This window comes from Ailuropoda melanoleuca, chromosome X (genome assembly GCF_002007445.2).
Source record: "Ailuropoda melanoleuca isolate Jingjing chromosome X, ASM200744v2, whole genome shotgun sequence".
Taxonomy (NCBI): Eukaryota; Metazoa; Chordata; class Mammalia; order Carnivora; family Ursidae; genus Ailuropoda; species Ailuropoda melanoleuca.
This window is the reverse complement of record NC_048238.1, coordinates 16112519-16135519: the sequence shown is the minus strand read 5'-3', so window position 1 is coordinate 16135519 and position 23001 is coordinate 16112519. Positions and strand designations below refer to the sequence as shown.

Sequence of the window (23001 nt, the reverse complement as noted above, 5' to 3'; positions counted from 1 at the left end):
GGCAGACTTTGCTGAAGTCTTAAACAGAAATTGTCTATGATTTCGTCAATAATTTCCCTTTGAATTGCTCTGCAGATTTCTCTTTTGAGGGGCCCCTTTCATGTGGAATAGGCTTATTCTCAGAAGAACGTGGGAATAAAAAAATCACTTTCCTTTGTATATGGAATGTTGCAGCTTTGCCAGAAAGAGGTAATCAGACAATGAGCTACACAGGAGTTGGGGGAAAATATTGGCCCTGGCATTTAGGACCTAGATAACACCTGTCTATTTGGCGCAACCAGCTTTCATGTCCCCAAATCAGCAGGGATGGTTATTTAAAGTAACTAAAATGGAAAATAATGTAGGTGTTTATGCCTTTAGGGAGTGGTTCCCTTAAAAATATTTTTTCACTAATTCCACTAATATAAAAAGATGTTTTCTAGAAATAATTTGCATTTTTCAGCAATATTTAAAAGGTAAAACTACATGTTAGAACATTTACATGAAGTTCTAGAAAAGGTGAAATCAATCATAGTGATAGAAATCAGGTGAGTGGTTGCTTGTGAAGATGGATTGACTAGGAAGGGGTACAAGGGAATTTTCTGGGGTGATGGAAACTTTATATAGCTAGAGGTGTGGGTTACACAGGTGCATATGTGAAAACTGATTGACTTGTACTGTTAAGACATGTGCATTATATGAATTTTACTTCAATTTTAAAAACTTTAAAAAACCAAGTATTTCTCTGGCATTTAAAAAATTTTGAAAATACTTTCCCTTACCTCTCAAAGATGGGAGAAAGGGCCAGTGAGGAAATTCTCATTTAATTATTTCTGAATAAATTTTTTATTGAGATATAATTGACATAAAACACTGTATTAGTTTTCGGTATACAGCATAATGATTTGATACATGTATAGAATATATTGTGATGTGATTATAATAGTGAGTTTAGTTACCGTCCATCACCACACATAGTTAGAAATTGTTTTTAAGATCTACTTTCTTACCGACTTACAAATATATGATACACTACTATTAACTATAGTCACCCTGCTATACATTACATCCCTGGGATTTATTTGTGTTATAACTAGAATTTTGTACCTTTTGACCCCCTTCACCTCTTTCACCCACCCCCCAGCCCCTGTCTCTGGCAACCACCACCAGTCTGTTCTCTGCATCCATGAGTTTCATTTGATTTTTTTTTTAGATTCCACATAGAAGTGAGATTATATAGTATTTGTCTTGCTCTGACTTATTTCACTTAGCGTAATAGCTTCAAAGAACTAGAAAAAGAACAAATGAGCTGCAAGATTGGTAGAAGGAAGGAAATAACAAAGATCAGAATGTAAGTAAATGAAATCAAGTCTAAAAAGGTAATAAAAAGATCAGTGAAACTAAGTGTTGGTCTTCCAAAAAGATAAACAAAATAGATCTTTAGCTAGCCTCACGGAGAAAAAAAGGGGACTCAAATAAATCAGAAATGAAAGAGGAGAGGTTACAAATGATAACACAGAATGACAAGGGATTGAAGGAGACTACTGTGAGCAATTACTCACCATCACATTGGGCAGCCTAGAGGAAATGGATAAATTCCTAGAAACATACAACCTGTAAAGTCTGAATACATTTTGAGGAAATTTTTAGTAATGTTAAGGTGTGGTCCTTTCCTTAAAGCTTGACTTTTCCATTTACCTTTCTGGAAAGAAGGGTGTTTACAGCTCTGGGAACAATGAAGCTGACCTCATTTGCCTGTGTGCCTCTCCCTCCCCCATGGTTCCCTCACAACCCCCCCTCCAGTGTGCTTCTGACTGAGGTTTGGGCTACAAAGGGTTAATTACATGTAGCAAGCTATAGCAGCCCTTAAATGGGTTTTTCTGTCTTGCTACTCACAACTTGAGGTAAACTTTAGACTCGGTAAAGCTGTTGTCCCCTTTCTCAGTCAGTTTAACAGGTAAAACTTCAACGCTGGTAAGTCGAAACTATTCTGAATAGCTGTGGGCAGCGTGGTCGTCTTTGGGCAGCGTGGTCGTCTTTGTATCCACAGGCATCCTCTCTGTAGTGCCTTAAACATGTAGATAATGTGTGTAAAATTGGGTGGAAGTGTTGAAATTCACCCAGCTGCTTCCCCAACTTCCAACAGGGCTAAATAGCTAGAGATGAGCTCCTTGGGCCCTGAACCCACTTAGCTGCTGGTGACTGCGAAGACACGGGAATTGCAGGGCCCCCAACACAAACTGTTGAAGCGGTTTTACTGGGTCTTTCTTTCTTGAACACTGCCAGGTGTCAACTCCCCTGTTCTCAGCTCTGGGCCGAAGGTAGGGATCTCTCTCAGAACAGAGTCCTGGGCTCCAGAGCTGGCTGGGTTGGGCCCAGGGGCACAGGGTGGGGAGCTGTGCTCAGCCTAGAGGCACTGCGGGCAGCAGGCTGTGGATGAGTGTGTGTGGGGGGGGAGAAGGTGGGCATCAATTCCCCTTTATTACTCTCCTTGGGGCAGAAATGGTAAGCCCTTGGTAACATCCATAATCCACAAAGGGACACATTTCTTTCTGTCTTTTAAATATAGAAACAAACACAAGCAAGCTTGATGTCTAAGCAGGGGGTGCGCAGGCTCTGTATGTTCCTTTCTTTGTTGCAGGAGCTTCTCAAGCACACTGTCTTTGTTTTGTTCACCAGTGAATCTGCCCCAAGGTCCTAGAGCAGCACAGGATAGGTGCTTATTAAATGTTGGTCGAAGAGGGAGGGACACATAGACCTGGGCATGGTGGTACTTAATTAAGAACAGTGGCTAACGTCGTCCTGTCTCTTGGTCCCATTGGCTCCTCACAGCAGGGCAGATCCTTTTGTGGGGGGCCCAGGGCTTCAGAGACCCCCATGGAGGGTTTCCCCTAATGATTTCCCTGCTTTTCATTCTTTTTTTTTTAAGATTTTATTTATTTATTCTACAGAGATAGAGATAGCCAGCGAGAGAGGGAACACAAGCAGGAGGAGTGGGAGAGGAAGAAGCAGGCTCATAGCAGAGGAGCCTGACGTGGGGCTCGATCCCATAACGCCGGGATCACGCCCTGAGCCGAAGGCAGACGCTTAACCGCTGTGCCACCCAGGTGCCCCCCCTGCTTTTCATTCTTAGTCATTCAGAGTGTGAGGTACTATGCTTAATTCTTTGAATGAATGAATGAACGAATGAATGAATGTAATCACTCTAGGCTTCACTGTCTTCATCTTAATACAGGAAGTTGAACTCTAGGATATTGCCGAAGAGGGATAGTGGGAGAGTGAGGATCATTTTTTTTTCTCTCGTATCTCTAGCCTGAATCTTCCAACGAAAGGAGCTGGCTATAGGAAGAAATGGTACTGAGCGGTTCTCACTGGTACAGGGGCCAGACACCCACCCCCACCGCCATGGCGCCAGTCATGAGAAGTGTACCCCCCAGGCAATGAGCGGTGGTTTTACTGCTTGCCCCTCCACTCGCAGTGTGGCTAATGACAGACCTCTGCTGCTTCCCTGTTGGCCACTCCTCTCAGACTGTGCTGTGACACCGATATAGGCATCTGGGGGTGTGGAGAGGTAAAGACACCCCTGCTTTCCCAGCAGGCAACTAACCAATACCACACATCAGGAGTACTTCCTTCAGGGATCTCAGGCTGGAGCCGCTTATTACTGGGAACAGGGATGGTTTCACTGTCAAACTGAGTCGAATGGAATTGGCCCAGCTGCCCCGCGCTGTTGGGGATTATGCTCAGGACTGCTCCTTTGCAGTCTGTGCCCTTGCTTTTTCCCTCCTGCCCTGTGATTCTGGGAGAAAGAAGGTCATTTCATGGTTCCTTATTCAAGACAAGCACAAAGGATCCCTCACCACAAATCCAGTGACTATTTCTATTCAGGCTCATGGCGAATTTTCCCAACCGTCCTAATCCTATAAAAAGCTCCTTGAAAGAATAACACATATCAGTTGAGTTGGCATAGAAACATGGAATGGTTTCAAGTGAAGTGCTGTTAAATACCACGATGTGGTATTGAATAGTCACTGGGACAGTTGTGCATGGATGTCTGGATTCCTTCCCGAAGATTCTGTGATCACGCAGATATAATTGCCACTCGGCAAGCCTGCATTCCATAAGTTCCCTAACAAATGCTCCAGACACCATTCTGATTGTCTCCATTCCACAGGTTCTGTCAGCTTCCCCCTTTCTGGAGTGTCTCACACCCCGCCCCCTGCCCTACTTATATATACCTACCATTTCTCCTCTTCAAGGCCAACCTTAATTTTGATTTCTTTTTTTCTCAGAGCCTTCCTATAGCATCCCCCATCTGGGTGAGCTCAACTTTGTGTAACAAGTTTGTGCTGAGTCATGGCATTTTCCCATCTATTTACCTCCCACCGCTAGTTTTTAGTCACGCCCATCCTCTTCCCTCTTTCAACCACATGCCCTTTCTACTTTGGTAGATTGTTAATGGCTTCAGGGGGAAAAAATGCCGTGTCCTGTACAGTTCTGTGTCCCTAGCCCCTAGTGCAGAATCATAATACATCTGTCTCTAACACTGATCGAGTGTATTCATTATCCCCATTGTGTAGATAGGAACCAGGGTTCGGTTTGGTGGGAAATTTGAATGAGGTCATATAACTGCTGAGCTTCAGTAGGATTTCAACTGGGCTTTTGACTTTAATATTCTTTATCTTTTTTGTTTTCATTGTTTTAGCTGTTAAATTGTATTTATCAGTTTGAGTTGGTGTTATATGCGTGTGGTAAAAAAAAAAAAAAGTCCAAAGGTTCAGGGTCTCTTTCTGTTATATCGCACTTCGTGAGTAACTTAATACTTGCTTGTTCTCAGAATGCCCTGTTATTTTCCTTCAAGAAGCCACCTCGCTGTTCTGACTTCTGACTTCTGCTGTTCTGTTAGCGGCTCCATCACAAAATCCTGGGATGGCTTTTTACCTTTCTCTTGCTCATCCCAGCTAATTGGTGGCTGGTACCTCAAAGGGCCTTCAAATCCATACCTGCCTTCTCCCTTGTCACTGCTCCCCCAGATCTAGCCCTCACTCCACTACCCAGAGGACTGCAGTCTGGCTGCCCTCCCTACCTCCCTTCCCCCTGTTGCACTTCATCTCAGGATACTCCAGAACCCTTCAGAAAGTTGCAGGGAGTCCTTCTACCTTCTGATTGAGTTTTTAGCTCAGGGCTTCTTAACTGTTTTTGTTAGGCCATCTCATTAGTTTGGGTAGTCTGCGGAAGCCATTGTCACTTGTTAAATAATAGTTTTAAATGCTTAAAATAAAGCATACGGTTACAAAGGGAACCGTTGAAATAGCTATCAAGCTATTTTAAAAGCAAATTTTGGTATGAAAGTCTGTGTAATTTCTTATTATAATTAATAAATAATTCTGTAATGAATACATTAAATAACAAGGTCCCGAGCAGGTGTGGTAACTGCCACCACTTTGTGGTAGTCATGGGTGCAAGCGATGTCTTGAGATACCCACAGCTTCTGTGCTATGATATGAAAATGTCCGTGATTTGTTTGGTGACGAGTCACAGGTCCGTCTACTGTTACTGTCTTACCTACATTGTGTGACCAAAGGAAATGCCAAATTTCAGTCTGAGGTTAGTGAAAATAAATTGTTAATTCCTTTCCACTTGTGTTTTTGGCCCCCAAGTTCAGCCCCCCTTCCTGAGTCTGAATCTCAAGACTCGGTGAGGTCTGCGATCTCATTCCCTGTTAACTTATAAGCCTCGGGTCCTTCTGCTCTCCCTGTGTGGGCTCTGCATTGTGCACTGCACAGGTGGGAGAGAAAACTGGGAGCCACAGTGTCTAACCTGAGCCCTGCGTCTCTGTTCTTCTGTTTGCAGGTAGAAGAAGGATGGTGGGAAGGCGTTCTCAATGGAAAGACCGGAATGTTTCCTTCCAACTTCATCAAGGAGCTGTCAGGGGAGTCGGATGACCTGGGCGTTTCTCAGGATGAGCAGCTCTCCAAGTCAAGTAAGGAAGTCCCCCATGCAGGAAGGGGGTGGGGGCACCGGCGGGTGCTGCTCCAGCCTCCCCGCTGTTCTGTAGCCTGTGCCGAGGGGCGTGACAGAAGCTCACGAGTACACTTCTGCTTGTGCTGCCTTTACCCCTCGGTGTAGTGGGTTATCCTTGTAAAGGTATGACCTACACACCTTCATGTGTGCGCGGGCACACACTGTCCATCTCTGGATGAGTGACCGTCAGCCTTCGTGCCATTTTAATATTCCCCTATGGCTCGTATCACTGGGCTTCCATACACTTCTCTCACTGCAACTTGATAATTATTTTTTAAATGAACCAAATAAGACTGTATTTCTCAGCATCCTTTGAGGAACTTGGAGAAAAATGGCACACGCACACACACGCACGAACTGTTGGTGGTGAGAAGTGGTGTGCCCCAGACGCCTGCATGCCAGTTTCCTTACCAGTCTGACGAGACAGCAGAGAGCCCACCCCACCTTGGGTGAGCATGCATGTATGCGATGGTGAGAACGAACTCCAGGTCTTTCTTTCTCCAGGGCCTGAAGCTCTCCTCCCTCCAGCTTCTCTGCTGCCCTTTCCAGCTCACGGAGCAAAAGGTCAGGACCGGGAAGCTTTGTTCTCCCAGTCGCTAACCCAACTTCCCACGTGGGCGTCTGTGTATCTCTTGTGCCGTCTTGAGCCGAGGTCAGGGCGTGAATGTTGTAAGAGGCCCGACTGTGTCTTGGTGGTGCGACACTACCTGGGGTTGCAGATCTCCCTTTCTAAACTCCATCCTGTCAAAATAATACTGAAACATCTTTTTTTTCCATTTGGAAAAATCTGACTTGAGCAGTATTCTCAAGTTAGTTGTGTCTCTTTTATTTAACCAGTAATCCAATGGACAGATTCCCAGTGTGGAGGTAAAGCCACTTCTGGAAAAGTACTCGGGCGACCTTCTTCACTTGGTCTCTCAGCAGCTCGGGCTCATACGGCCTGTCATACAGAGAAACAGCAGCTCTGGCTGGTTGGCTTCAGCTATACTCTTTCCCTCTACTGCCAGTGCCAGGGACCCCATCCCACCCCACCCCACCGTACCCCTGAACTCCATTCCATCTTGGGTCTTTGGTAGGAAATATGGGAGGTGATTTTCTAACAAGTGAAGCACCTTGGAGCTCCTGCTGCCTTCTCTGGCTTGAGGTGGGGCAATTCTCTGCTAACATGGCCCGGCTAGTTAGTACAGCTGGGAGGGCAGTGAATGCCCTTGACCACATGATAGTGCAAGTTGCTATAGGTTCTGAACTGCACATCAATTCTAACTGCACTGGTGTCTCCTCTTATACATGGGAATAGTGTTGTACCTGGTAATTGGGTCCTATGGTAATAATACGGTACCTCAGAGATGTTGTGGATTAAATGGGCTTTCTTGGAGGGAGGACCAAATTGGGTCATCATACCATTATTTCTGTGGAGAAGTGTATTACATGTTCTAAGAGCAATAATGTATATAAATCACCTCACCCATATAAGGCTGTCCATAAGTGGTCACTTTCATTGTTAATCATGATAAACTCTTGGAGTATAACCAGTTTGTATGTTGAGGCTGACGTACACTGATTGGTACCATGCTCACTGAAGCATTTTGTCTCTGCATGTGGGAATTACTTCGGGATTCCTTTACTGATGCAGAAAAGGAGATCTGCAGAGGTATTGGACAACCTCTGTGGAAGAACCTTGACTTCTTGGTATCCTGCCATGTTAGCTATGCTTTCACAGCTGGAGGGTCAGAGAAGTAATGCCTTTTGTCTTTTTGGAATTATTGAAATAAACTGTCTCCTCTTGCTCTAACTTAATAGTAGGGACATTTGACCCTGCCTGACCCACTCAGCTCAAAGCGCATGGTGCTGGAATTTCTGGGGCAGGAGGTTAGGGGACTGAGTGGGATGATCTCTCTGGGCACTTAGCGTTCCTTCACATGCTCAGAAGGGGCTGTTTGTCTTGGAAAGACTATTTTCCCCAACACTCATTCAGTTAAAAGCCCTCCATTTCAGAACTAGGAGATCCCAAAAGTTTCAGCAGCCATAGTTACCACAGAATCTGTCCCTTTTTGAGAGGTTTTGAGGTCCCTGAAGAGGTATGGTCTCCTAACAAGGATGGATGATTCTGAAAGAACTACATGGCCTTGGCCATCTTCCTGTATATACAGTTAAGGACAAGAGGGTCCATCTATCTATCTCTCCATCTGTCCATCCATATCCATCCATCCATCCATTCATCCTTCCTTTCTTCCTTCTTCCTTCTATTCCTCATTCATTCAACCTTTGCTGAGCCCCTGTTGTTACTGAGACACTGCACAGGACACTGAAGATACACAGAGTCCCTGCCATCAGTCAGCTCACATTACAGAAAGGGAGTACACAAACCGGGAGTTCACGAAGGTGCCCCAGGTGCTCCATTAGTGTCTGAGGAAAAGGTGGGACAGCCATCCTGTTGGGATGGGGGGACAGTGGTGGTCACAAAGGACTTCATACAAAAGCAGATGTGATGGTAATGTCCCTGTGTCTTGCTGAATTGAAGTAATCCCCTGAAAGAGAAATAGCATCTCTCAGCATTCTGACAGGTTTTTGGTAGCCGTTTACACTCAGATGGTACCATGTCTATCAGATGATAAAATGTAGCCCAGATCCCATACCGAAGTTAGGTATGCTGGTAGGATTTGTCTAAGTGGAACCTTTGGTTTTAGAATGATTCTGCTTATTCCCTATTCACAGAGAATGGCATCAGTAGTTTCAATGTGCTTTACTTTAATTTTTTTTTATTTTAAAGGAATTATAGAGTCACAGGAAGTTGCAAAAAAAAAAAACCACAAAACAAAACCCTGGAACTGTACAGAGAGATTCCATGTACCCCTCATCCAGTTTTCCCCGGGGATAACATCTTGTATAACTGTAGTAAATGCTTATTTACTTTTATCATAAAACTGAGAAAGACAAAGGTAGTTCATGCACAGAAGACATGTAGGTTTTTACTCTGGTATGAGCTAAACTGTACTTAATCAAAGTCTTTGTTAGACCAGTCTACTTAATATTCCTGACGTTTATGCCATTTTGGTAATTTTTAGAGAGTCTTGTGGCTTCATATAAAAATCCTGTTAATTTAAATGCTACCAGACATCAGGCTGAGGTTTTTTAAGACATAAAATCTGTGTCCTGGCGCATATGAAGAAAACTTTGTGTACAGTGTATCCTTGTGTATCTCTTTGTTGCACAGACACACACACACACACACACACACATTCCCACATACTCCTACATGTGCCCGTAATTATTTGGTATTTGTACTCTTCACATTTCTAATTCCAGAAAGTATTTGAGCATAGTTATTAAGTTGAGTTTTGTCAACCGATGGATGAATGTAATAAAAGAAACCTGACATTGTATTTCTAAGGAAGGGTGCCCAGACAGCTTGACATGTAGCAGGTGTTCAATAAGCCCTTGCTGACTCCTTTCTTACTCTAAGGAGGCATTTTTATCTTTGAATGACAGGTGCAAATTGCTTGAACTTGCTTTTCTTTTACCCTGATGTATTTTTATATATGGTGGTTGGTTATGAAAATCTCCGAACTTTAGATCTTTGTTCAGGGTAATCTAATCTGTCAAGGAAAGAGTTACAGCAATTGTATTGGTTGATAGGTTGATTTAAACCTTTTACCTCGGATAAGAAAGTTCACAGCCATATAGTAGCAGAAACGTTTTGTTCCATGTTTAAATTTGAAAACGCGGTTGTATTTTATAGAATTTACGAAACATGAAAGGTACTTTTTCACAGAGGTTTTTATCATAGAGAATTTCTAACATATACACAAGTCGAGAGAATAGTGTAATGAACCCCTGGGTGTTCAGCACCCAGCTTCAACATTCATTAGCCTATGGTCACTTCATTGCAATTCTACCACGGCCAGTCCTCCCCCATTTTATTCTGAAGGAATAATGTATCATATAATTTCAGCCATAAATATTTCAATATATATCAATAAAAGGGAGGTCTTAAAATTCTTATCACACCAAAAAAATAATGGCAGTTCCTCAGTGTAATTAAATATACAGTGTTCGCTTTCCCCTCATAGTCTTCTATTTTGTTTAAAGTTTTATTTATTTAAGTGATCTGTATACCCAACATGGGGCTCAAACTCATGACCCCGAAATCAAGAGTCAGATGCTCTACTGACCGACCAGCCAGACACCCCGTAGTCTTCTATTTTTAATACAATTTGTTAGTTTGTGCATCCAAAGGAGGTATATGCATTGTAATTTATATCTGATTATAATCAGTTGTGTTTCAAGTCTTTCTAAATCTATAGATTCCTCCTCCATGTCTCCTTTTTCCCTTATAATTTTTTACTGAACAAACTGAGGTCCTTTGTCCATTAATTTCCCACCATATGTCTTTGCTGATTTCATCTCTGTTATGCTATTGACTCTGTGTTCCTATAAATTAATAATCACATCTAGGGGCTTGATTAAATTCAGGTTTGAAATATACATATATATATTCCCTAAAATGTCATAGATGGTGGTGTATCATCTATATGGAGGCTCATAATGTCTAGCTGTCTCTCTTTTTGAATGTTAGCAGCCACTGATGATTCTCACCCAGCTCTGTTAGGGCTTGCAAAATGACACCAAAAAGGAATTCTTTAAAAGAATGAGATGGGCTCCCATGTAGCAGATCAATGGTGAAAAATTTTTGAGTAAATTAGGTTTTTAAAAAAGAAAACATCCAAGTGGTTGTAATAGTAGTGTGGGCAGAATCTTCTGTTGGGAATGGAAAGGAATTTAGAGACCTTCCAGCCTGGTGGCAGATAAGAAACCCTGAAGTCCAGTGAAAATAAGTCCTGGGTGTGGCATGGCTTATGAGTGACGAGGCCACAATTACATTCAGGCTTTTCACACATACCTTGGCGTTGCCTTTATTCTGGCCTGCAATTAACCCTTTCACAGAGCATCTGACCAATTTCAGATTTGAGTAGAGTTTAAATTATTTCTTCCTATTATTGCAGATCATGATTAATTAATTACCTTTTCAGTTTCCATTTTGCACACGCTGGTATTGACTAAATGTGAAATAGAACTAATTATAGGGGCACCTGGGTGGATCAGTCGGTGATGTGGCTGACTCTTGGTTTCGACTCAGGTCATGATCTTGGGGTCCTGGGATTGAGCCCCATGTCAAGCCCTGTGTCAGGTTGCGTGCTCAGCAGGGAGTCTCCTTGAGGTTCTCTCTCCCTCTCACTCATGCATGTGTTCTCTCTCCCTCTCTCTCTCAAGAAAGAACTAATTATAAATTATACTGATATCATATTAAATTATAATCAGAATATCCTGAACCATAAGATTTATTTGGATGCTGCGGCAAATCCAGATATTACTGTTGTCCAATTTCATTTTCAGACAAATTTTGCTTCACATTTAAGACATAAATGTGTCTTTTATTTCTTTTCTTTTTAATGATTTTTTTTATTATATTATGTTAGTCACCATACAGTACATCCCCGGATTCCGATGTAAAGTTCGATGCTTCATTAGTTGCGTATAACACCCAGTGCACCATGCAATACGTGTCTTTTATTTCTAACATCTTTTTAAAATATTGTTGAATTTCTCAGATTCTAAAATAATTGTTGTAAAACTAAAAAGTATTCCTGTTAGTTTTTTTTTTTTTTAAATCATTTAGGGGCGCCTGGGTGGCGCAGCGGTTAAGCGTCTGCCTTCGGCTCAGGGCGTGATCCCGGCATTATGGGATCGAGCCCCACATCAGGCTCCTCCGCTATGAGCCTGCTTCTTCCTCTCCCACTCCCTCTGCTTGTGTTCCCTCTCTCACTGGCTGTCTCTATCTCTGTCAAGTAAATAAATAAAAAATCTTAAAAAAATAAAATAAAAATCATTTAGCACAGAAACAGTTTCAATTATTTTCCATAATTTTCAGAGGGGCAAAGTTTGCATTTTCTTTCTATAACCATTAATAACCAGGAGATTTCAGTTTGAATTGACTTTGTTGTTTTCCTGATTCCTTATTTTGGAATTTTAGATTCTGATGCCTTAGTGACTTGTCAAGCTAAGACAAAGATGGAGATGGCCTTTAAAACTTGGGGCAAACCACTTTCATGATACAGAAATATTGTATTTCATTCGTTGTAAGATAAAGATTGTTCTTTTTTATTTTGCACATTTTGTTCTTTTTAATATTAGATGGTATTTGTTTCGCATATGACATTCTATTAGCAGTGAAGAGCAATTAGCAAATTGATGAAACAGTTTCAGGCAAAATTAAATGCTAGGATAAGCACATGATTTTCTGTTGAAATTATAAAATTCTTCCCTTTTAGAGTGTTTGCTGCCTTCAGGTATTAATACTTAATAGTGATAGTAGAGTATTTCTCCCAACGGAATAAACAGCACTCATATTCATGACCTTTCCAATCGCCCATCTATAGAACGTGTGTGTCCTCGCTCACCCGCAGCCCAGGCTCCATTTCCCGTTGCCTTGCTGCCAGTGGACAGGGGCTTTGCACACACACTCGGCCATTCAGAGACATCAGAGCTGTGGTCTCCCTCAGTGATCCTCAGACTCGATCCCGGGGAAGAACACAGGGAGGTTCTGTTGAACATGGCGGGACATTTTCAAAATACTGATTTCTTTTTCTTCTGCTTCCTTTTTCTGACACTGAGAGGACCCTCGCTGTATAGTTTGGGAGGGCCTCGCTAGCAAAACATCTGTCTTCTTTAGGAATAGTGCCACCTTGATGACCAAAGTGAAGCAGAATAAAAATTGCCCAAATGAAACACGCTGCTTTATTTGCTCCTTTTTGTTTTGTCATCAAAGTCCTCAAGAGCTGCAAACCTAACAGGAACCTTTGAAACACTTTATTGTTTCTTCGGATGATTCTTATGTAGCCAGTGGTTTTGAACATCCAAGTTTTTGCTTTGATTGGATAGAGCACATTTGTCAGAAAGGGCAAACTTCAGAACGAGGGTGTCCCACCATGCCGGTAGGACATGGAAATGGGAAATACCCAGTGGCATTTCATTCATCCATCTGGTCATTCACAGTTCTCTTCGTGTCTCAGGAGTGACGTGGCCCAGAAGCTGACTTGATGTTTCCTGTTGGAGTTTTCCATTTTCCTAAAGAATGTTCTAAGAAGTGAGACAAGTTGCTCCCTCCCTCTCAGTTCCTCTCTCCGTAAAAGTAGCCTGTCTTTCCCTCCCTCAGACTTATTATGAGTGAGCTGTATGACTGGCCTCTAGTTTGCTATTTAGCTCATAAGCCGTAAAAGAACCTATTTGTTGGGTAATGTAGAGTAATGCATTTATTAATTGAGTTTGCCTTTAGCAAACCATTTTACCTGCCCATGGTATTCTCTGTAAGGGGTGTGTGTGTGTGTGTGTGTGTGTGTGTACTCAAACTAGGACAGTGTGTGTATATTCCTGTACTTATGATTCCAGAGAAATTTGGGCTTTAGCTGTGTGTCCAGTCCTATGCTCTTGATAACCTCTACATGTAACAACAAAAAAGAGGTACTTTGACATTTGACAGTGGGTGAGTCCTATGTCCTCATGCTTAAGTACAATCTCATGACTGATATGGCAAAAGCTCAATGAAGGTGTTTCAAGAAATAGGGTTTTCTGCTGTCTGCAGCACCGTCCGCAGTGCTAAGCAGAAAACCCCTTCCATCTACACAGATGGCACTATTGGCTTCAATCCTCATTGGTGAAACCCACCCCTCAGCATGTTAGTACCTTTGCTTGCTGAAAGGTACGGAGTGTAAAATCTTTAAAGAGAATTCTGTGCCTTGTTGAGAATCTTGGGGTCATGGATATCATTTTGTATTATACAGGGCCCTGGGGGTAGAAGATAAAAGGTAATGGGCCTAAATCTATATTACGCATGGGTCATATTCTCCAAAGAGGAGTTTGTACTGTACAATTGAGTTCATTAAGGAATCCAATTAATTGGATTTCCTCTGGTTAATTGAGGTTTTCCTTTTCTTGAGTTAAAATGTGGAAATGGCATCCAGGTTTAAATTGGGCGTAATCTACATGCCCGTTCATTTGCAGAGGCAAGCCTCTCTTCCGGGTGCTCGTTGCCATCGTGGTTGCGTGGGGACTTTGGGCTCATTCTATAATATTCTTAAGTTCTGCCTAATGGTCTCTAATTAATTTGCCAATAAAACTCTTACAGCGGATTCATTGAAGGCAAGTTCAGTTAAAGACTCTCCCTCTTCCTTCTTTTGCCATCATTTGCTCCCCCTTCTCCCCTCTTGTTTTTCTCTCCCCTTCTCTTCTCTCATTCACTGTCAGGAAAGACTACCTTTGAAGGGACAATTCTGTACCGAGCTGCACCGGGAAAGACGGAGGGCCACAGACGCTATTACAGTGAGTGACCTTAACAGCAGGAGGCAATCGTAAAGCTAACATCTGCGTACTTGTGGTTTTTGACACGGCCGCACTTTCCTGAGCTGCTCATGCTTCTGCCAAGTGTCTGTGTGACTTTCTGATCCAAGGACATGGACTTATTTGCCCGAATAAGTGCTGTCTCCTTGGTGTGTGCTGCAGGAGCATCCCCATCACGGCCCTGGCGCTTTCTTGTTTGCTTTGTGCCTCTGCCATGTGTGTAACATGCGTGCATGAACCATGCGTGCAGAGAAGGGACCGGTGGCATTTGTCATGGCATATGTATTTGTACCAGTATCTCTGGGCCTCTGGGGTGGTGTAAGATGGCTTCCCATGGAGATGTCAACCTCTCGTGGTTACTGCTTTTCCTGAGTGGCTCATTAGAAACCAATAAACCATTTCTTCATTGTGTTGTTCAAAGAAATAAGAACGTGGCACGAAAGCCCATGCCAGAAATGGTGTTCTGCTCTGCTCATTCAGCCAGTCACTGCACGGCAGACTTCTTTTGGCAGGACCAATGTATAGCCTTTTGTGTTGTGAGATAAAGCTGCCAAAAGTTGAGGGGGAAGGACATGATTGAGATTAATGAATGAATTTCATGAAGCCCTTAGAATGGTTCCTGCCGCTGAATAGCACTACACATGTGAGTTTTAAAATTAAAATCAACAAAAATGGCTCACAGATCTGAATTGATCCATGCTGGATTATTACAGTAAATTACACAAAAGTATAATTTATGATGTCATTTGGCCAGCCGTATAACAGAGAAAACTTGAGGCTTTGTTCTTTTTTCACCTTGAAGACAAAGCCTCCACCCTGGTGTGCAGGCACGCATACGCATCTGTACCTGTGTACACAGAAGCGGGGAAAGAGGAGGTTCAGATGGGAGCGCCGGAACCATGCTTCTCACACCGTCTGTGGTGAAGTTTGTTTTTATTTCCAGCCCCCCATGGACGGAGAGCTGGTCTTGACTGTACACGACTTTACTACGCATGTCGTGTGCCGTCTGCACCTCACCACGGGCGTTTGACAGACCAGGACTGGTCTATCCCCTGGTCACCTAGACGAGTTCCCTGGCCACATGTCTGAAGTCATAGCAGTGCCCACCGCTATAAGCGTTTGCAAACATGCACACTTTCTGCGCTTAGCGCGCGGTGCACCAGTCACAACCCCTTCATGACCTGGCCCCAGCCCACAGACAACGCTCTGCGCTGTATGCCTGTGGGTGTCACCTGGCATTCTGAGCATGACATGGGGACAGTTTACGGGAAAGCGTGTGTGATGGGCACCAGTAGCCAAAAATGCAGCACCCAACCAACACGAAATGTCAACTTTCTTTCCCTCTAAAGGGAAGGAACTAGATTTTGAGTTATTTCACCAACCCAGATATTCAGCTGTATAATTTGCATACTTAGAAGTGATAGAAGCAGGCTGCCAGAATGTCTGGAAGAAAAATCTGCCATGGGTTTCCTTCCCAGTCCCTGCTTATGTGGCTGAATGACTGCCCCCTCTCCCCGTGTAATGTGAAGAGCATATCTCACGGTGATTAATATAAAGTCATTAGGATGAGCCCGGAAGGCAGCAAATCCCTGAAACCAGAAGCTCAGGGAAATCAGAACGGCAGTGGTGGAAAACATTATGGTTCTAACTAATGACGAATGATAAAAGACTCCTTCAAATTCCTCTTTTGAAGAACGAAAACAGCCTTGCCCGAATCCATTTCCCCTGCTGCCTTCTGCTGCTGCTGCTGCTGCTGGTGGTGGGGAGGGTAGGACGGTGATGGTTTCTTTCCACTAACTCTTTCTTTATTCCACCCTCAAATGGTTCTTTCCAACCCAGCAAAGACTATACAAGCCATTTATCACATAGAAAGAATCCATACGGCAAAATGAGAACATGTTAAAGGGGAAATGACACAATATTTAGACTCCAAAATTATATCTCCAGCAGGGATATTTCCAAAAACAATGAACAAATAAACACGCGAATGGATAGCTAATCCGGGGGGTTCTCCATGTTTGCACACTCAAATCCAGTCCTATAAATTACAGCCGACCCCACTGCTGCAGGCTGCTCCTCCTCGCTCTGCCCTCCGTTCTTGCTCACGAATGCTGTTCTTGACTTAATTAAAATGTACACCAGAGATCTTCCTTCTCCCCCCTTCCTGTTTGACCTATAAATGCCATTTTTTTGAAAACAGCAGCAGCAACAAACACAGCCAGTGTTTTAGTTTTAAGGATTTGATTTTGAAACTTGTTAGCAATTTATAATGACCTTTCGATATTTTATCTGTTTTCATTTAACAGTTCCTTCCTGCCCTGAGACTTCTTTATTTGAATGACTTCGACTTTTATAACATTTTATGTGAGCAATTATTTGGTGTATTGTTCTTACGAACTAGGAGCCCACCTTCCCTATAGAAAGATAGCACACGATTGGCTAATACAGAGCAAAATTTGATGGTGTACTTTCATCGAGGGCATTGTCATGAGGGGATATACAGTAAATGTTCAGGAGCTATTCTGCTACACATCTAGAGGCTTTAGAGACAGATTGAATGGCAATCTAAGTATTCCATAAAATATCCTTTGAATCCCCCCCTTTGATGGCATGACTGATGCACTGACTTTCAAAGTAAGAGTGTACACCCAGAAATTAACTAGAAACAAATAGGCTCTTCCTTTTAGGAACATGATTGTGGGCAGAGCCTGGGGAAAAAAGAATCTGGGAGGTAAGTGTTCACCTGTCTTGCTGATAACTATTTGATGACTTCCGACACATGCCACAGGAAGTCAAAGGAAGGGTGTCATGCCCCAGTGTTCTTCTTTGGAAAGGGATTCAGCTTTGGGGAAATGATGGCACTGAAGGAGGGAAGAAGAGTGGTAGGCTTGGGGGAGTCTGGCCTCTGGGAGGGCAGCTTCCTTTCCCTCTTTAACAAACACAATCATCTTGCCAGTGAAAGCGCTTCAATGTCAAGTTTGGTTTAATGCTTTCTAGAGAAACATGTCTGCGTGCATTTATTCCTTGTGAAGCCATCCAAAGAGATTTAATTCTTTGGCAGTCATAATTTTGTGTGGTTTCTTTAATTGCTAATTTGTTTAAATGGCTTTTAGCTTTACAGTTTCCCTTTAGGAAATGTTACTTTCATTGATAATTGCTAATTGCCATGAGTCATAGAGATTGGAGGTACAGTATGTGGTACTGGCAGGGTGGGGAGTCGAGGACAGGGTGGGAAGGGTTGTTATCACGCAGACTGTGGCAAAACAAGTTTGTATCAGAATCAGACTGCGGCTGAAGTGTGGCGAAATGTCACACTTACACAGAGATCTGCTTTGAAATTAGATTTTTTTTTTTGAAGAATTTTGACTCACTTCTTAAAATTAAAGGCTGGGGGTGGGGAGATCAAACAAAACTCAGAGCCACCCAAATGCAACATACTCAACACACTAAATGAAAAGCCCCAGTGCAGGTTGCCCTGTGCCCAGTAACACTTTTAGAGGTGGTTCCTGGCTGGCTGTGAGGTGCTTCACGGCTATGGCTGATTGCTGAGCTCTTTCTCTCCCCGTCCCCACTCTTGACAGGTTTAAGGGAAACCACAGGCTCCGAGAGTGATGGGGGTGACTCGAGCAGTACCAAATCCGAAGGTGCCAACGGGACAGTCGCAACTGCAGCAATCCAGCCGAAGAAAGTTAAGGGAGTGGGCTTTGGAGATATATTCAAAGACAAACCAATAAAACTAAGACCCAGGTCGATTGAAGTAGAGAATGACTTTCTACCGGTGGAGAAGGTATGTTCGACAGTTTCTGTTTTATTTCAGCACAGTGTGGAGTACCCAAAAGTCCATTTTGGGCACCTGAGACTTCTTGTGCCTCTTCTAGGGTGTCTGCGTCCTCACATGCTAGCTGTTTGCCCTCTCCCCTTTGAGGCTCTCCCTCTGTGTTTCTGGAAAGGCTCATGCTCTTGTTTGCATCTTCTCTTCTTACTGATGGCTCTGTGGAACGCGTCTCGGTATGACTTTTCAAATGGATCCGCACTTCTCCATTCCCCTCTACCACCACCCCCCTGAAAAGCCCTTCATGCCTGGACCCAGCTAAGCACATGACCAGGACACTTGTTGGCACAGACGGATCTATCACTTCTCCTTGTGCATTTCTCTAGTGCTTCGTGCCTGGGTGTGTTGACTGGTTCTGCAGTAGAAAAAAAGGGGTTGTGTGGTTTTTTTCTCTAGGAGTTAGGTGGGAATGATTTCAGACTGCCGAAAGGAAGTCTCCCACGTGTGTGTATGATGGAGATGGGCCGTGCTGTGACTCCCTGCGTTGTTACTGTCAGGAAGCTGGCTGTTTTCTTCTACCTCTCTGGTTCTGGGTTGCGAGAGGCAGACAGTGTGTTGCTGCTGAGTACGTGGTTGCCACAGCAACACACCCAGAGCCATCGAGCTTGTGGCTGTCAGTGACGTCTACTGTGGTACACTTCTGAGCACCAGAGCTTTGCTTAGGATTTGATAAATACTGTGGAATTTTCCAGATTGTAATAAGCTACACTCGTGCTGTGCTTAAGGAATGTTTGTTAATTCGATTTAGTGCTGAAACTTTTGCTTTAATGTTTGTGCCAGTAGGCTCAGGGGATAGGGCATTGGCAGCATCTCTAATACAGGTTTATTGGTGGCTTTTAAATGTTTTTCATTTTTTGGGTGAGATTAATTTTTAAAAGTTGCATCATCTTCCACAGCTGTAGAATTTCCAGCTGCCTCTTTCCCCCAGCCTCCAGCAACTTTGCCTGGTGTCATCGTGCATTAGAATCTGGAAAGGAAACATTGGGACACTTAATACTTTTAGAGGTAAAAAAGGCAGAAAGGGCAGAGACTTAGACATGAAAGATTGTTCCATTTGCATTCTTCTTTTGCTGCAGCTCTGAGCCAACCTTGTTTCTTTCAGGTAGCCATATATGATATTTCTCAAGATCTGAAAGCTATCTAGTTGGTATCCCAGCTTGCGAACTCATTTCTCCTTCACACGATCACTTTCAGATTCCTGTAAATATTTACAAAAGAGCAAGTGCCCATCTTGGGAAGAAACAATGGATGTAGTTTTTCTTCATTTTACTCAACTGGTTGAAATGAACATGACCATTGACTCAGTCAGCAAACACTTAATTCCTTTTGTTTACTTTTTGATTCTTGGTCTTATTCTTCTCTGTGTTGAAGGACATTGTGTGTGTGTGTGTGTGAGAGAGAGAGAGAGACTTTTATCATGGCTATGAATATTTGTTTTAAACGCAGTAGTAAACTGGGTTATTAGCAGCAGCAGTAGCAGCATCACGTGTAATGCTCCCGAGTCTGTATCCCAGCACACTTCTCTGAACCTCCGGGCCACGTGCCCAGCTGCCAACTTGCACAGCCCCACTGGAAGATCTTCAATTCTTACTAGCTTGCCCAACCCTGAACTCATCGTCTTCCCCCTCGAACCTCTCTGCCCACAGCTTTCCGCATCTCAGGGAAGGCAGTGCCCCTCCCCCTCCTCCACGTCAGCACTAAAGCCTTGGGGCTGCCCCTGACTTCTCCTTCTCTCACAGTCCTTGTCTAGCCTGTCAGGTGACTCCATCAGCCCTGCCTCCTGTGAACATCTGGCACCCACCACAGCTCATCCCCCTCACAGCTCCCCTGCTCTCTCGCCATCACTCAGTGGCCTCCTAATAGGGCTTCCGGCTTCTCCCCTTCCCCCTACACTCTCGTCTCAACAGTGAAGCCAGGGTGATCCTTTGAAAGCCAAGTCAGACCATATGCCACTCCTCTGCTTGTGCCCCTGCAGAGGCTCCCCCGAGAACCAGAGTGAGAGGCCTGCCCCAGGCCCACAGGCTGAAGGGACTCGACTCTATTATCACTCAGACTTCTCCCTCTCCTTCTCCCCTTGCTTACTCTGTCCTGGCCCCTTACTTCTCCCTAAGCATGCCAAGCACTCTCCCACTTGGGGCCCTTTCTTATAATGCTTTCCTCTGGCTAGACACCCTGCTTCCACACCGGCCCATTTGGCTGCCTGCCTCTCCCCTCCCCCATACTTTGCTCAGACTTCACCTCTTCAGCGAGCCCTGCCCTGGTGCACTTACTCTAAAACCTGCCCCCTTGGCTTGTCCTGCTCACTTGTGCTGCATTTTTTGTTTTCCATAGCATGCAACCCTTTCTAACATAATATTTATTTTTTATCCTGTTTATTATTTATTTTATTCTCTGTTACAGGCTATGTGCTTGGAACACTGTGCAGCACATAGTGGGTTAGGTGCTCAGTAGGTATCGCATGTACGAATAATAATAAAACTGTATTAACATAGCACTCTAGAGATTACAGACCTCTATAAAATGAGGGGACTAGGTGGGATAATGTAACAGTTATATAGTTGAAAATATAGTGGCTGTATGGTTCACTGCATTTTTGTGAAGCAGAGATTTATTGTGTTGGTCTTAGTGACATGACACGTTAACATCATTGGAGTAATATATATGTGTGTGTGTGTCTTGATTCATGATTTGTTTGCAGAAAGAAACCATGTGCTGGCAGCAATCTTAACCCGCTCGCTCCTCATTGTGAAGCCTCTGGGGAAAACGTAAACTTCCCAGATTGCTTTACTGGCTGTGGACAATTTTTTTACAGTGTCTAAGAGAACTCAAAACTATCTCCACCCCCTGTTGTTGGCACTATGAATAGTTGCAGAAATTTATGGATCCATTATATTATTGCACAACCGGGCATGAGAGCTGATGAGTGCGATAATGTTTTACTAGTGCACAACCTGGTTCTCGTCACTTTTGAGATGGTTTTGTGTCCAGGATTTATGTTTGCAGAAGGAAGTTTCCTTTGAGAATTGAGCACGCTGGTTTGATTTCGAGGAAGCACAAACTGGGTCTCACGGGACAGCATTTGTTAAGTGAGGCCCAAGCAGGTCTTCCACTGAGGCTGGGGCAGTTGGCTTTCTGAGATGGCAGGTTTGATAACTTGGATGAAGAAAAAAAAGGAATCTGGTCATTTTTAACAACTGCAAGCATATTATATTTGCCATTCAAGTTGGGACATTTTGAGATCCACTTTTCTCCGTCACTAGAAAATTCGGTGCTTGTTTTCCCTATACTCTAATCCATATCAGCCTAACCAGAGTGACTGAATGCTGGTAATTATACCAGGAGAGATACGACGTAACACTCCCTGCCCCCAACAATAGGGAAATAGTGAGTAGTCTTTCTTCTCAATTTATTGAGCTGTAAGGAAGGACCCTGTTTATGAGTCCTTTTATCACTGTGAATGATTTGTTTAATGCACCATTTAACTGAAATATTTACAGATGAAATTATTTAATGTCTGGGATTTTGCTTCCAGTAGTTTGGAAGATGGAAGAGTGGGGAGGCCACAAAGGAAGTAAGATTGGTCATGAGTTGATAATTGTTGAAACTAGATGGTGCATACATATGGGATCAGCACCCTGTACTCTCTTTTTATATGTATTATAAATTTCCCTTGATAAAAGATTAAAGAAAAAAAGAAGAACCTTGGGGAAAAATGTAACATTTAAACTAAACCCAGAGGTAAGTACTTGTTATATTAAAATAATGGAAAGTACACTGTGTCTACAGATGAACCAAGTTAAATATCATAAAATTAGAAGGGCACGGTACCATTGTCCTAGCTCATTGACCCTGACAAAATTACTTAACCTCAACTAGGCCATATGTAAAGTGGGAATACTCTGTATACCTGTCCTACCTTATAAGACTTTAAAAAATGTCATATAACAGAAAATACTTTGAAATTATAAATGTAACTCATTTCAACTAATATTTATTGAGTACTCACTATATGTTCAGCACTGGGGACCCAGTGGTAAACAAGACTGGGTCACTGCCCTCAGGGAACTGCAGAAAAGTAAATAAGCAGTAATAATACAGTGTAGGGAATGCCACAAGTTGAGATCAGGTTGGGAACACAGTGCTGAGCTGTAGGAGTCCTTGGGCATGGTAGGAAGTGATGAAGTGTGAGGGAGGCTGGGGAACGAGTGTTCATGTACGAGTTGTGTGTACCTCCCTACAGGAAGTAAAGTTTAGACTTCCTTTAGGAAGTACTGTTTTTAGGCCTACAGGAAGTGATGTTTAGGCTGAGAACCATGGTGCCCAGTAGACATCGATTAAGCCAAGGAGCGTAGAGTTATCAAAGTGAGAAGAGCAACATGTATTAATGCCTTGAAGGGAAATTGAGATAGCGCAGAGCATGTGTTGAGGCTTCAGCAGGAAGTGGGGAAAGATGAGAACAGAGAAGGAGCAGGGCCCAGATCAGGAAGGGCCTGGTGACTTGTTAAGGAGTTTAGACTTGATCTTAAAGGCAGTGAGGAGCTGTCAGTGGGGAGTAATTTTCAATAAGAGAGTGATATGATCAGGTAGGTTGTTTAGAGAAAGTATTCCAGTGGCACCTGGGTGGCTCAGTCGTTAAGCATCTGCCTTCGGCTCAGGGTGTGATCCCGGAGTCCTGGGATCGAGCCTCACATCAGGCTCCTCTGCTGGGAGCCTGCTTCTTCCTCTCCCACTCCCCCTGCCTGAGTTCCCTCTCTTGCTGGCTGTCTCGCTCT

General features: G+C 43.4%; 1 protein-coding gene across 5 annotated transcripts in view; it reads left to right on the top strand.

Moving 5' to 3' along the window:
- SH3KBP1 (SH3 domain containing kinase binding protein 1) overlaps positions 1 to 23001 on the top strand; it is a 329089-nt gene that overhangs the window by 172450 nt on the left and 133638 nt on the right. For all 5 annotated transcript variants that reach the window (XM_034649071.1, XM_034649072.1, XM_011236658.3 and 2 more), the window contains 2 exons: positions 5833 to 5962; positions 17979 to 18184. In XM_034649071.1, coding sequence (XP_034504962.1) covers positions 5833 to 5962; positions 17979 to 18184 — 336 coding nt within the window. The remainder of the gene's footprint in view (positions 1 to 5832; positions 5963 to 17978; positions 18185 to 23001) is intronic.